The 16,434-nt window shown below is 33.6% G+C and overlaps 1 protein-coding gene across 2 annotated transcripts in view; it reads right to left on the bottom strand.

Annotated features, from left to right (window-relative positions):
- The window catches only part of TLL1 (tolloid like 1), a 222,240-nt gene that overhangs the window by 97,232 nt on the left and 108,574 nt on the right, over nt 1-16,434 (bottom strand). For both annotated transcript variants that reach the window (XM_008000210.3, XM_008000212.3), the window contains 5 exons: nt 13,852-13,932; nt 12,211-12,363; nt 11,567-11,684; nt 4,645-4,823; nt 377-482 (listed from right to left, as the gene is read on the bottom strand). In XM_008000210.3, coding sequence (XP_007998401.1) covers nt 377-482; nt 4,645-4,823; nt 11,567-11,684; nt 12,211-12,363; nt 13,852-13,932 — 637 coding nt within the window. The remainder of the gene's footprint in view (nt 1-376; nt 483-4,644; nt 4,824-11,566; nt 11,685-12,210; nt 12,364-13,851; nt 13,933-16,434) is intronic.

The raw sequence follows: 16,434 nt of genomic DNA, 5'->3' as shown, positions 1-16,434 counted from the left end.
AGCTGCTAAATAACCTATTTAGCTTGTGAATATCCAATTTTCATTAAAAAATGCTTTGCCAATTTAACATGCTGATTGGGTTGGTAATGCTTTTAATTCAACTTTTTAATGGTTTAGAAGTATAAAATTGTTTACATAATTTATACCATCTTATCACTTTAAATTCACATTTTTGGTAGAGAATGTAAAAATATATTTTTAAAATGCCTTTTAAATATTGCTCTTGGCTATAAATGTTCATGAATTATTTTCTACTTTCTGCAGTGAGGTAGCAATATTTGAAAGCAATTCTAGTTCCAATGTAAGGCATAGCTTTGTGAGGAGCCACATGGAGGAAAGGAATTAAAAGTCAAAAGGTATAACCTGAGACTCCAACCTTGAGAAGGTGTTCCTGGCATAGTGCATGATACTGTCAAAATCATATCTTTCTCCAAGTGAGTTTACTTCTCCAGGCTCCATCTTCAGAAAATTGTACTCTTGACCTAAGAACCAGGGATAAACAAAATCTCAGAAGCCTTTTAACTGACAGAAAATAGACCAGAAGGCCTTTCCCACACCTGCATCTGTTCTTTGTGAAATGACTGATCTTGCTGATCGAATTTACATACAAACGCACAGGCACAGGCAAAAAGCATCTGTCTTCACTCTACCATCATATTGAAAAGCGATATTGAATTGGAACAAAGTGTTAATTTCCGCAAAAAGGTGGACTACCAAAAAGCATACTTTGACTTTGTTTCATACATATGCTCTTTTACCACCTCATAATATTTATTTCTTTAAAATCTTACTGTGTTTTTGGTAATGGACAAATAATTACAAAAAGTTATGTTTTTATCTAATGAGTTTCCCATTTTTATGACTAGATCTGCCAGGTCCCACAAAAATTATCTTCCTATTTGGTTTAGATACCTTCTATGAAACAATGGGAAAAGATATAAAAGCAATATTAGTTAAACAAAGTTCTGCAGGCTTTAGTTCCATGATTTCATCACACAAGATAAAACAATAGCAGCCAATTCTCTACTTTCATTTAAAAATGAAACAAGTTTATTCTTGATGAAAAAGCAGTTCTCCTTTGAGATTAAGAAAAACATGCTTCAGAACTTGAATGTTTTTTTCAATCTCCACATCTGTTAGTTTAACTTCTGGACATGATTTTTAATAGATTTTTCAATTGCCTGTTTGTATCTGTATTGTAGTATTATTTCTCAAAATTTGAAAAGAACACAGACCTAAATTCAGTGGTTCCAGAAAGAAACATTTCTTAAAACAGAGTTTAAGTTTTAGTGATTTCACAATTTAAGTACCCAAAGATTGTGCAAATCATATCACTTACGTAACAAAAAGCTTTGAAACATCAAAAGACAAAGAAAGATGAGCTATAGGAATTCTAAATTCACTTTTGGAGCTAAAAATGGAACTATTATGCCATTCATCTACTTAGGTTTTTAATTCCAATTGCCATATTTCAATTAAACGTAAAAAGATCACATTAACAAAGAGTTTTCTAAAGGCAATAAAGAAATTGAGTTATGTCTCTCCTACATGTGATAAAGGAAATCCGGGATATTTGCTTGAGAATTAAGAATGAAGAATCAACCTGGAGTTGAACCCAAGTCCCAGACCAAAGTGTCTTAGTCTGTCTTTGAATGAATTTAAACAATATATAATTTAAAATTAACTAACCAGATCTTGTAATGAAATATGTGCTCCACAAATCTCTGATAGGTCTATTTATGTTATAACCATTCTTGGGAAATATTCATCATTCTCTTCTACCCATGATAGAGGCAAATGTTAAAACTCTTGTCTCATAAGGAATCTGAAGTCTAATATAACAAATCCACAATCAGATTTTCAAAAGGCTGTGGATCTAATTTTATACTTACTAACCTGTAAGATTTCAATTTAGAGTATAATATGGGACCAGATTCTCTAACTAAGGCAAAATGTTTCATAAAAATTTCTGAAAGTAGAACATTACGCAACTTCAGTAATATATTTCAATGCATCTAACTTGAGAACATAATGTGTATATGACACAATATTTTTTTTTAGTTAAAAACAACATAGCCATACATAGCCCAAATAACAGAAAAATAGACTTATTACATGAAAGAAGGAAAGAGAAACAGAATACATAGCACTAAGGGAAACCACATTTGACAATTTTAAAAATGGCAAGCCTCCTTCTTGAAATCATATTCCAACATGGATTAGATCCTTATACCAATTTGGTTCCTATCATAATCCCTGATTTTGTATACAAATGCGAAGCCAAAGTGTGTGCTTATTAGACATCACCCTTGACTAAGACTTGATCTTAAGTTTCTGAGTGACAGCAAATCACAAATTTGTTGAAGATTAATCTTCAACATGAACACTTTCATACTGGAATTGCTCTGTTACAGTGGTTCCCATCATTCAGGAAATCTCACCCAATAAATTATTTTTTTCTGTTTGCTAGAAAACACTAATAACTCTTTTTAACAGCAAAGTTCTCATTTATGTGGTAGTTGAAATAACTTTCAGATTTATTTCTTCTTTATTTCCCTCCTAGTGATATATAGGATGAATCCTGGTAGTCAGTTCATGCATTAGAGTCTTCTATATAGAGGAGTATACTTTTTTAAACTAATTTTTGATATTTAACTCTACAGATCACTTTGCCATTCTTCAAATTATTTATTTCCTTGGCTTCCAGGACACCACAATCCACTGATTTTTCTCTTACCTTTTAGGCAACACATTCTTAGTCTTTTAGGACATTCTCTACTAAATATTGCTTAAATATTGTTTTTACCCATTTTATATCCTCAACCTTTTTTTCTTCTCCCTCCAGTGTTTCCCTAATTAGTCAAATCTATGTCAAATTTTTATCTTTAGATACATCCTGAAGTCCAGACTCACCTTTCCTTTCTCTACAAAATAAGGATCATATAAAGACTTTTTAAATTCAAGGATATGCTAAATTGAATCATTATTTGTCCTTCTCTTCCTCAAAAACATGCTGTTTTATCAATATTTCAATATCTCAAATGTTTCCTGTGATGGTACTAACATTCATCTTCTGGCTTAAAAAGAAAACTTTTGAAGATTTCCCCTCACATGGTGATATTCCTCTTAAAATATTTTTGAAAGACTATTTCCTCTTCTTCCTTTTGACATGTACTACCCTAACTAAGAAACTAGTCACCTCTCATATCTACTTATTTAGGTTTCTAATAGGTTTTCTGGACTTCATGCACATCCCACCACACCCAGTTAATGATTGCTGTAAGTCTGACTGCGAAAATGAGTTCTCTTTATTTTAATCTGAACTTTTCCTGCTTATAATCCTTTAATTATTCCCCACTAGCTAGAGAATAAAGCCTGAATTTCCTCCCCAGGTTTACATCATAGAGAATCTTCTCTAAGTAAAGGATAAGATACCAACTAATCTCCCACTTGTAACGGCATCAACCATAATGGTCACATAAAAATAATTTAATTTTCTGTAATTGTAGCTTTGCTCATGAAGTTCTTTTTGCTTGAAATTTAATCACTCTTCTGTCCGCCTGAAATACTTCACTTCTGAATTTCCATTCCTTTACAACTGCCTTGACTCACTAAGGCACTTCTCGTCACGCCTTGCTTGGACTCTACAGTATTCTCAACATATATTACTAACTACTGTCATTTTTCTCACTCATTTGCAATCATTTATACATATGCACATATCCCACACTAAATTTTGTAGTTTTCATGACAGTATCTTCAATGCCTAAAATTGGCTCAATAAATAATTGGCATCAAATATATAATGAGCAAATAAAGAGGTCAGTACTGCTAATTACAAAAGGAATTCAAGGTCTGTAACAAAACTGATCATGAATAAGAAAATAAAAACACATTTTTACTTTGCTTATGCTTAAAATACATACTTAAAATACCTTACGAGAAAATTCCAAACAACAGAATATTTTTTGGCAACTGAAATATACTGATGTTTATGTACATAAAAGTTAAACAAATAAAAAGTCTTACATTGAGGTCATTATCAAATATCAATTATCAGAGAAAAATTGATTTTAAGTAGAAATTATATTTCAGTTACTGAAAACTTTCCTAAGAATTTGTCTTGAAGGTAGTCAAGTTTAAGAGGAAAATCTCAGAAAAAACTATTTATATTAGCTGGAAATGACTCATTTCACTGGATTTTCTCCAGAAATTGTACCTGGTATAACACAGATTCCTATGGTAGCAGCACGTTTTATGGCAAACCCTGGGCCCTTTTAAAATCCTTATAACATAAATTATAGAACTTAGTACAAAAAACGTTTAAGTAAAAAAGAAATATTTAATAATATTAATTTATGGTTCAATAGCTCACACCCATTCTTGGAAAGCACTAAAGTTTAGAAATAAAACAGCTAAATCTTAAAAAAGAAAGCAAGTCTAAAAATGCATGAAATCACACAGTCTCCAGGAAAAAAATTAAAATATAAAATCATCATGGGTAATTTTAAATCAAGCAAAATGTTACTCTCTCATATCAAAAATATAAGTTTACATTTTTGGGAAAGTGAAATAATACACTGCATAAATACGATTCAAAGATACCCAGTCAGTCTTAAACCCAACACATCCTATGCCTCTCACCTGGCTGGATGTTTTCTCTTATGATAGTTACATGGTTATCTCGATCTGGTCGTGTATGTTCATGCCAAAAGCCTATCACGTGACCCAATTCATGAACAACAATTCCAAATTTATCACAGTTCTTGCCGATAGAGATTGCCTGAGGTCCATTTCCCCGCCGACCTACATAGGAGCAGCATCTGGAATAAAGGAGAAAGTGGAAATAGTGGTGGAAAGGTGGTGCCGGACAACTGACAATACGGTGAATTTTTTGTAAAGAATGGTGATGAGCTATAAAGTCCAACACATTCAGGAGTACAACAACCTCTTATTACTACATATGACTAGTTTCTGGTATCCTTTCAATTTTAAGTTCAACAAAAGTTTCGAAATAATCAGTTCAAGTGCTTTTGTAATTATCTATATATTAGAAAATATGCTTACATCATTTTTAGAAGCATTCAGAAATACATCAGAAAATAAAATAATTATCATGATGATGACAATTATATCATCATGATGATGTTGTATTTCTGAAGACATATAGTTCAGCTGAAGACATCAATACACATTTATGTCTAATATAATTTTATCCTCAGAATTCATATTAATTACTTAGGTTACTACTTTGTCAGTGTGGTTATCTGACGATAATTCAATATTATTTCAGCATTAAGTGTAAAAGTAAGGAAAGTTTATTTTTCCTCTTTGAGAAAAACAGAAACTTATTTATGAAATATGTTGGTTAATCAAAAAAAGAAATTACTTTTTCTACTCATGAAATAATTTTTTTAATAAAAGAAACGTTTCAAAGAAGACATTAATTAAAGAAAATTATTTGTGGCTGGTTGCAGTGGCTCATGTCTGTAATCCTGGCACTTCAGAAGGCCACCCTGGGAGAACTGTTTGAGGTCGAAGGTTTGAGACCAGCTTAGGAAACATAGTAAGACCCCTATCTCTACAAAAAATTCAAAAATTAGCTGGGCATGGAGGTGCAAACCTGTAATCCTAGCTACTTCAGAGGCTGAGGTGGAGGGATGACTTGAGCCCAGGAGTTTGAGTCTGCAGTGAGCTAGGATCATACCACTGCACTCCAACCTGAGCAACAGAGTAAGACCCCGTCTCTTAAAAAACAAAAGAAAAGAAAGAAAAGAAAATTATTTTGTTTCTTTTTTCGTTTTTTTTGAGACGGAATCTGGCTCTGTCGCCCAGGTTGGAGTACAGTGGCCGGATCTCAGCTCACTGCAAGCTCCGCCTCCCAGGTTCACGCCATTCTCCTGCCTCAGCCTCCCGAGTAGCTGGGACTACAGGTGCCTGCCACCTGGCCCGGCTAGTTTTCGTATTTTTTTAGTAGAGACGGGGTTTCACCGTGTTAGCCAGGATGGTCTTGATCTCCTGACCTCGTGATCCACACGTCTCGGCCTCCCAAAGTGCTGGGATTACAGGCTTGAGCCACCACGCCCGGCCAGAAAATTATTTTCAAAAGATGAATTAACTATGGTTAACGGTTAACTGGTGTTAAGAACTGAATATTTATGTCCTCCCAAAATTCATATGTTGAAACTTGATCTTCATGGTGATAGTATTTGAAGGCAGAGTCCTTGGAAGGTGATTTAGGGATAATGAGGACTCTGCCTTCATAAAGAGATCACTGCCTTTATGGAAAAGGCCCCAAAGAGCTCCCCTGACCCTATCCACCATGTGAGAACACAGCAAAAACACATCTCACATCCGTCTATGCACCAGACACCAATTCTGCAGTGCCCCGTCTCCAGAACTGTGAGAAATAAATGTTTGTTGTTCAAAAGCCACCCAGTCTATGACATTTTGTTATAACAGCCTGATCAGACTAAGACAAGTAGTAAAGAAAAATCAACAACTGGGAGTAGTATAATGAATGATATTTATGTGATTTGTGTCAAATGAGCATTCTAATAATTGAGATTAATTTTTTATTTCATCATCTGAAAGAATCTCCTTGACTGTCAAATAGAATGTGAAACATCCAGGAATGTCTTTCTGCAAATTTTCATCAATTGATTGCTATTTATACATATTCAATGATGTGATTCTCCTGACTCAGCCTCTGGAGTAGCTGGGATTACATGCACCTGCCACCACGCCAGACTAATTTTTGTATTTGTAGTAGAGATGGGGTTTCACTGTATTGCCCAGGCCGGTCTTGAACTCCTGACCTCAGGTGATCCACCTGCCTTGGTCTCTCAAAGTGCTGGGATTACAGATGTGAGCCATTGTGGCCAGCCTCATTGGTGTTTTTCTATCCAAATTATAGAAATTCCATCTAGTCATTGTGTGTGTGTGCAAGTGTAAGTGTGTGAGTGTGTGACAGTCCCAAATATTCTTGGGACACAGGGTGGGAAAGACTGAGTACACAGGATGCCCACTTTAAAACAAATTTTAAATGGCATATTATAGTAGCTACAATTATAAATACATCTAAAATGTTAATAATTAGAGTTTACATTAAAATAGCATCAATAGCACAGCAAAGACGGCACTAAATAGTTGGCTTCAAATAGTTGGGATCATGATGCACCAGACATTGCCAAACACCTTTTCTGATTTATTAAATTGGAAGAGAAAATTGCCCAAAACTAATTGACCGAATGATTAAGAGGAATTTCACTATTTCAGTTTCTGGGGTAAGTACGTTTGACAGCCCTTTTGATTTTCCACAAATATAAATCCCTATCTCCCTCTCCCCTTGCCCTTTTTTTTTCATCTTCAAATTGTTTCTGTAGGCTTTAAACGCCTAAGAATTTTCATCCACACTATGCCAGTTAGATGAATTGATTTGTACTCATCATTTATAAATTTATTATAGCAGTTAACTGAGTTTAATAAATCAGTAGTAGAAAGAAGAAAGAGGTAACTGGTGGGTGAAAAGAGGAATCAATGAAATTTGTTTTTGCCCCAGGAAGTTTTTTTTTTTTTTCCAAATAATATGCTTTACTTCATATATGGATACTTATTATATATTTGAATATTATCACATGCCTAAAGATATATTAGATGAAGAAAAAACACAAAATTTTCAAATTTTGGAGATATTTAAACTAAAATATTTGCTACCTTAAGTCAATAGTAATGAAACTGAAGCATCTGATGATTATACAGCAACTAAATTACCCCTATTGAGTCATTCTTGCTGGCTTTATTCAGGGAATAAAGTTCTTTGCAAGTCAAAATGTGGGAGACAGTAAAGCAATGTGGTCAATTTATTTCATCTAAAACATCCTTTTTAGCATAATTGCACTCATAGCAATTTCCTATAAGATGGGGTTTCATAATGGAAAGGAAAAATAGACTTCACACTGCCTTATTCAGAGGTATTATTTTACAATGGTCCTGTGAAAAAACAAAAATGTGGTGTTTTGATCCCTAACTAATTGAAGGTCTTGGGGACAGATGAATTCTAGACTCTCAGATTAAGAAAATAACTACATATATGCTTAGACAAATATTAGTCATGGAAAGACAAGGGTAATACGTATTTTTAATGTGATTTTAAAATGTCTACATATTATCTTAGTTTCTAATGTCATCCAGGTTTGATGCCATTTTCTCGTATACAGTTGTTGGATTTTGTTTCTCATTTGTGTGCCACTTTTAAAGTTTGGATATTTTAACGTCTACCTGTAGCCCCGAGCAAAACTTTCCCTATCAACAGAAGAGCCTCACCTCTCCATAAGTCATAGATGGTAATCAGGTAAATCAAAATCTGCTACTTCCTACTTTTGCCTTGGTTTGGTAGACCAAAACCCCTTCAGAACATTATTTGGTAGACCAAACCCTTTTGGAACAAAACCCCTTTAGAAGCTAATCTATTAGATTATCCATGAAGGTGGAACTGGTTCTGCCTTTTCATGTGCCATATTTGAAATAGTTTCAATTATTTAGGTTAATCACCATATACCTTTCCATTAAAATAACTGTTTCCTTTTTGTTTTGATTTAATAAGTTTTCCAGGGTTGAGCATGGTGGCTCATGCTTGTAATCCCAGAACTTTGGGAGGCTGAGGCAGGTGGCTCCCTTGAGCCCAGGAGTTTGAGACCAGCCTGGGCAACATGGTGAAACCTCATCTCTAAAAAAAAAAAAAAAAAAAAAAAAAATTAGCTGCACTTTGGGGCTGATATGGTTTGACTCTGTGTCCCAACCCAAATCTCATCTCAAATTGTAATCCCCACGTGTCGAGGGAAGGACCTGGTGGAAAGTGATTGGATCATGGGGATGGTCTCCCCTTTGCTATTCTCGTGATAATAAGGGAGTTCTCACAAGATCTGACGGTCTAAAAGTGACAATTTCCCCCGCACTCTCTCTCTCTCTCCTGCTGCCTTGTGAAGAAGGTACTTACTTTCTCCTTTGCCTTCTGCCATGATTGTAATTTCCTGAGGCCTACTCAGCCATGCAGAACTGTGAATAAATTAAACCTTTTTTCTTTATACATTACCCAGTCTCAGGTAGTTCTTTATAGCAGTGTGAAAACAGACTAATTAAAAAAAAAAAAAAATGGTACTGGGAGTGAAACACTGCTATAAAAATACCTGAAAATGTGGAAGCAGCTTTGGAACTGGGTAAGGGGCAATGGTTGGAACAGTTTGGAGGGATCAGAAGAAGACAGAAAGATGTGGAAATGTTTGGAACTTCCTACAGACTTGTTGAATGGTTTTGATCAAAATGCTGATAGTGATATGGACAACAAAGTCCAGACTGAGGTGGTCTCAGATGGAGAAAAGGACTTTCTAATAAATTATTTTTTCTGCTTAAGTTAGCCAGTCTGTGTTGTTTGCAAACAAGAATCCTGGCTAGCACACCCCTCTGCCTAACTATATAACCTCCTTGAGGACAGAAAACACCTTGTGCTCAACATTACATTCCCAAAACGTAGTATGGAAGTGGGACAAAATAAGAACTCAACAAGTATAGGAATAAGTGTGTTTTTTTTAAGACAGAGTCTTGCTCTGTTACCCAGGCTGCAGTGCAGTGGTGCGATCTAGGCTCACTGAAAGCTCCGCCTCCCGGGTTCTTGCCATTCTCCTGCCTCAGCCCCCCTTAGCTGGGACTACAGGTTCCCGCCACTAATTTTTTTTGTGTTTTTACTGGAGACGGGGTTTCACCGTGTTAGCCAGGATGGTCTCGATCTCCTGACCTCGTGATCCACCGCCTCACCTCCCAATGTGCTGGGATTACAGGCGTGAGCCACCGCGCCTGGTCTGAAAGTGTCTACCTTTATAACCTGAATAACCAAATAGACCAAAGTTAAATACCATTTAATCATAAAATTTAAAAATTAAACATAAATTTTTAATTTGTGTTTAATCTTTTAACACATTAATTTAAAGATTAATCATAAAAATTACAGTTAATTTTTATGTACTTTTTAAATTTTTTTGGCAATCATTAAAGATAACTAGATTTAAAAGTAAGATTGTTCTACAAAAATTATCTAATAAGGGAAGTCATGTAAATAGAATATATTTAGCTATAAAAGGCTACCTAATAGACTGAGGTAATACACATAGTTACATAAATCTCTCACAAAGAATGAAATCAATCTGTCATAAAATAATCTCACATTTTGCAAATAATAATCAATCATCTTGCAAAATAAATAAATACCGCTGATGACAATAACTATTCATTGAAAAATACTTCGTTGAAGAAAAAAATAAGGAAAAGAAGAAATAAGAAGGCAGTTAGAGAACCTCCTCTCTTACCTGTCTCTATAAGGATAAGTAGCTGAGAAAGTCTGATGAGCAGCCTGCTAATCAGCTACAACCAGAGTTCTCTCATATTGTTATACTAAGCACAAATGTAAATGAAATATTTATAGCTCAGTTCAAACCTTTTACCAATATAAGGGTGAGGGTTAAAGCATATGTCCCACTGAAGATGAATCAAAGAGATCATATATTTAGAAACATGCATGTGTCTATATATACAAACATGCCTGCAGTCATACATAAACTATACTTGTATACAATTTAAGAAGAGGAAATGTGCTGGAGATAAGTGGCAAAAAGTTCCTACCTTCACCTTTTGCTTATTATATTTTATTATTTTCCCATCTACCAAAGGCCTGACATGGAAAATGTACCAATAATGTTAATCGAATAAGAGCTGACTATAGTGTAATAAGGTGGGAAATAATATTTAATGTTCTAAAAGACACAGGTAGTTTCATATATAATAGTCCTTCCTACAAATATGGGCAAGATTATTTTAGCTCTTATTTTTAAAAAATTGCAAGAGCTACCAGTTGTCTAAGTTTGTAGGAGAGCTGAATGAAAGTGATAAAAGCATTATTAAATGGTAAGATGTGTTTCTTATCAGATTAAATTTAGAAATGGAACTGATGTATGTTGCCATCAATATCAATTACACTACCTTGCAGGCTCTCAATGAACAATTACACTAGATGTTGTTAAACACTACACTTTTATTGCCACATTGTTGTCTTTTATTATGAGATGAAAGACCCAATACTGAAGCCCAATGGGAGAGTTAATGTGCTTGACTTGACAAGTATCTTATTCTAGTTGAGCTGAAGTACTTTGTGCACACCAACTACCAAGCTCTTTAATAATTTAAATGAATTTTTATGAGATTTAAGTGAAGCATTATCATAGAAAAATCATCATGAAATATGATGTTTTATGAAACTGTGTCAACAATGTCAATTCCAAATGAAGTTAGAATGATTATAATGTTTTGCTAGCCAGTGATCAACTCCTATACAAGTATGATCCTTCTTAGCACCAAAAACACAACACAGAGAAAACTTTGAACTCTAAAATGAGTAGCAAGATAAATTACCAAAATTCAGCATTACTGAATCTTAAGAAATAAATCTTACCTATGGATATTTAATTTTGTTCCTTTTAATTTATTTTTCCTTAAGTCAGTCCCTAGTTATACTTACCCACAAGGCCTATAGGTGAATACAATGTAACTTTCTTCATCACTTCTTTCTATGAAAGTCACACATGTGTGCTTTTCCCAGTGCCTCATGGCCTGCTTGAACATAGCTCTCTGGCTGCCTAGAAAAAATGTGTGATGTTAATGAAAAGGTGGCTGCCCCAGGAAGAATGCTTCTTGCTGGATCCTCTACCTTAAGTCTGGCTGAGCAGTGTAGAATGCCACCACTATCATCAACCAAATAATACTAGTTTATGGCACCACAAATGAGTCATTGTTAAGAATGGACACTCACTTTATAATCAGAGGGCTAAAGCTCACTATCTCTACAAATATGTGACTACAAGGCTCTATAAATGAGGCATACATTCTTCCTGTCAGTTGAAAGAGATCAGCTTCCAAATTTGATAGGCACATCTGAAACTCTGTTTAAAAACCAGAACAGTGCTTTAAACTCTTAGAACAAAGACCAAATATATTTTTTCAATTTCAAAGACACTCTACACTAATAACCTAAGTTAATGAAGTAGTTTTCCAACCTGGACTTTATACTATGTATCCTATGTTAATATTCTATAAAAACAGACACTTAATCTGTGTGATAGTTTTTATTTCTTTATGAAAACAGACATTCTGGGAGTATCTTACCAGTGAAGTTGCCTCCTATAACATAAGGAATAACGCCTCCAGGCCATATTCTTTCCGTTCTTGATGTAGCGGCTCTGGGAACTCGATTTTTCTCATTTTGCCCTGAGAATTGTAGAGGTACTTTACCCTTAACTGTGTTGTTTTGCTCCAAGCCTGCAGTGACATTTAAAACATTCTGTGAAACAGAAGTTCTTGGTCAGGGAATCATTTACCTCTTAAAGGAAAAAAGTTAAAATGTCTTATTTACATATTTTTTGTATAAATGCCAGAAGTCAAAATGCATTAAAGAAAAACTTCAGCTGTATTACATACTTGAACAAAAGCATTAAAATATTGAAGTCTTTCGTGTCAAAATACTATTTCTTAATGTTCTGTGAGTGAATTTTGATGAATATCCATACAACAGCCTAAAGCGGATAGAAGTCAATCAGGCTTAGAGGACACAGAACATTTGTTTTCTGTTTCTTGTCTTGCTAGCTCACTGCCAATTCACCAACAGTTAAAACAGATATTGTTTAATAAACATGATATTTAAGATTCTTGTTCCTCCTGCTAGTTTCCTAATCCTTCAAATCTGAACTGATATTCTATAGTACAGTCTAAAATTAAGAATATTATATTATACAGATAGTAAATGAAGTAACATTAAGACAGACATGATCTCAGCCTCCCATACAACAAGCTCTCTCCATTCCAGTTTGCTCAAGATTCATATTAAGGCATGCAGCACGATTTAGAGGTCAGTACAGAACATGAACAAAATGCATTCTATTCTGGAGCAGCTTTCAAGTCTATAGTCTTTTCCTTTTCGTAATGGCCTTTCATAATATTTTTGTTGCTGTTTTTGTTTTTCCTAAATTTACATGATTGTTCTTTTTTATCTGTCACTGTCAATATGAATATCCTGCCACTGGTATATACTTTGACACAACAAATAGGGACTCTGTCTCTAACATGTCTATCTTTTCAATAGCCTGGAGCAAAGCATCTTTTCTTGGGAAAATTATTCCTTGGAAATACGTACTTCAAGATTTAATTAATAATCCATCAATTTAAGGAACGTTAGAATATGAGCTATGCATATGGGATTTTAAAACTCTAAAATCTACAAATAGTTTTTAATACATTCTATACTGTAAATATTAACTAATTATGAAACCAGAGGCAGTTTTTCTAAATGTTTATATATATTTGTAACTATTTTGTATTTTTTGAATGGTCAAAACATTTTAATTTTTTAAGTCCAGCAATTAGTTTTTCATTTTACTTAAAGTAGATTTTATTTCAAAACAAATAACCATGATATTTTTTCACTGGATTAAAATTGATATAACTCCAGGCTCTATAAAAATGCCTTGGTGTGATGCCCAATTGCCTAGAAATAAGTATCAATAGTAAAATAAACACCTGATACATGTTTCAATAAAGCAAAGCTTAAAATAAAGGAACATTTCAAATTATTCCAAATGAGTTCTAAAAGGCTTTGAGCAGATATGAGCTAGCAAAATAAAAATTTTTAGAATATATCCTTTACATACTTTACATCATAATGGCACACTGATTTTAATAAACTGAACTGCTATGAGTATAATATTTACTGTACATCAAGTCAAGCGTCTGCAACTTTAAACATTGATATACCAAAGCCAATTCTTCTTATCCTGTCTATAAGTTGGTAGAGGGCCCCTCGCTTCTTTGACATAGCATGGTCTCCAAGTCCACCTTAAAGAATAAAAGGAAACAAGTTACACTCAAACTATGTTAAAGTTCTTGCAAATAAAAAACAGTCATAGGCAACAATGATTTCTCTTTGGTGTTTTTTTATGTGGTCTTAAAGTGTTGAAATTATGAATATCCATGAATCTTTGAAGAGGGTAAAAACTCTACAGTAACCAATGTTGGTAACTAAAATAAGGGGATGGGGAGACTCAGAGAGCAATGTAAATGACTTTATTTGGACATCATGACATTTGAGTCATCTATTGATAATTTGAAACATTTTTCTTTACTGTGACCTTGACATCACATAGTGCTATATAGAATGACAGCAAGTTGTTCTGCCCTGTTGATTGCATGCCAGCTATTTCCCCAATGCAAACTGAATATTTTTGGAGGCCAAATCAGCAAATGGAAATAAAAACATTAGAAGAGCAAATGTGTAATGCACGTTTTCTTCCAAAGCTTCCAGGAATTTCAAAAACTTTTTAAAGTATATCACATTTTAACAATATATTCAACTACATTTTGAAATTTTAGTTGAATTTATAGAAATCAAAAACATAATTTGGAAAAAGCCACAGGAATCCAAACGAATGTTCAGCTGCAAAATATATTGTTACACTGTGTAATCTGAAAAATTTATAAAAAACAGAGTGTAAAAAAGTCTGTACTGCAAAAGGAGTAGGAAATGGTAGGAATAAGAAAATGTGTGTTCTTGCAGTTTTACCAACAAAACCTGGAAAAGGTAGATTCCTGTCATAAGTTAGAAAGCAGAGCATTTGGCAAAAATTCAAGTCTCCAGATTCTCGTTCCAGGGCTTTCATAAAATGCTACTCTCAGTTTTGTCACCTATTTTCTCTATTCTTCTTGAACTTTTATTAGACAAATAAGAAAAAGTTTTCATTGAGCAAACAACCAATATACCCACTAATGACATCTTAACAAGTGCCTATGAATTTGCAGTAACAAGGACTGTCTATGGTTCATAGAGTATCTTTGGGCTAAGACAAAGAAAGCCATAATTCCATGAAGACAACAAACTATTTGTAAATCACTTGAACTATTTCCTTCCAATATCTATTTTTCATTTAAAATTAGTACTGAACCTCATTACCTAGACTGAAGCTAAAATATAATGATAAAATCTATCGCTATATAAACCTCTTAAAGGAAAAATCAAACAAGTCCTTATAAGGCAGATAAGTTAAGAGTGCTTGTTCACTGACTAATAATCTACTTAATTACTTGCATTACATGGCCACATTTTTGCTGTGCATCTGAGAAACATTTTTGAAATTTTTTCATTGCACATTTTAGAAAGATGAGGTAATACTTAAACACACTCATTCCTAAGCAATTAGGAGAAACATTTTAAAAGTATGATGGCATCAATGATGTTTGAAATGACCATTATGTAACAACTATATTTATATTACATTGTTTGAAATTCAGCTGAATAGTGCAAGTTACTATTGAACTTTCAAACATGTACCTTCCACAGAAAAATTTAGAATACACATTTTTATTATTATCAGTATGATCTGTTTTATTCTATGTCTAAACTAGCACTATTTTTCTTCCAATTATTATGGTGTGAGAGTTCAACAATAAATAAAAATTAAATAACATTTTAAAAATTTAAAATCATAGAGAATTAATGTCTTCAAAATAATGGGAGGAGGGAGGTCAAAGAAGGGGATCTAAAGCTTACAGCTAATGAAAATTTTAATAAAAGTTGGAAATGCAACTTATAATAAATCTAGCATTTTATTGTTGCATCATTGCTCTACTGTCCGGACCGCATTGCCTCTGTGACAGTGTTACAGGTGATACAGCAACTGGAGATTTGGCCAATAAACATAATCCACATGGACGCACTACCTGTGATGACACTGCACAGCAATATTAGCACCCATACTGACATATGTTTCAGAAAAGATTGTCCGTATGCATAACAAACACCAAAGCACACTCTTTTTAAATAGTATGTGTTATTATTTTAGGTGAATTCCTTAGGCTTTCTCTTATATACTTCCTATTTTAAATAAAGGTTTATATCTGATAATGGTATTTTGATTATATAGAATAATATCTTTATTATTACAAAGTGCACGCTAGGCTACCTAATAATATTAAAGTGTGTTTTCTGCAGTTGACTTCAAATTTGTTTTAAATACACTTATGCATGTATGCCCACACACATACACATACACATACACTCCCATTCTGTGAAAATAATAAACTATTAAAAACTGCTGAATCTAGGAAGAATACCACTATTCTACAATCTAAGAGGTAGAAATATTTCGATATATTTAAAACTAGTCATAGTAAAAAGTTGGAAAAAAAGTAAATTGGGCAAAGTAAAAAGTCACAGTAAAAAGTCTTAAGTCTATAATATATATGTGTATTCAATACCAGAAAGGAATACATATTGTATTTCCACAGGATAGAAGAAAATAAAAATACTAAAAAGGTAGAATGCAATGAAATCAAAAGCATGAC

The sequence above is a fragment of the Chlorocebus sabaeus genome, chromosome 7 (genome assembly GCF_047675955.1).
Source record: "Chlorocebus sabaeus isolate Y175 chromosome 7, mChlSab1.0.hap1, whole genome shotgun sequence".
In the NCBI taxonomy this organism is placed as follows: domain Eukaryota; kingdom Metazoa; phylum Chordata; class Mammalia; order Primates; family Cercopithecidae; genus Chlorocebus; species Chlorocebus sabaeus.
The sequence above is the reverse complement of the archived record's forward strand: the minus strand, read 5'-3'. Positions and strand labels throughout refer to the sequence as shown.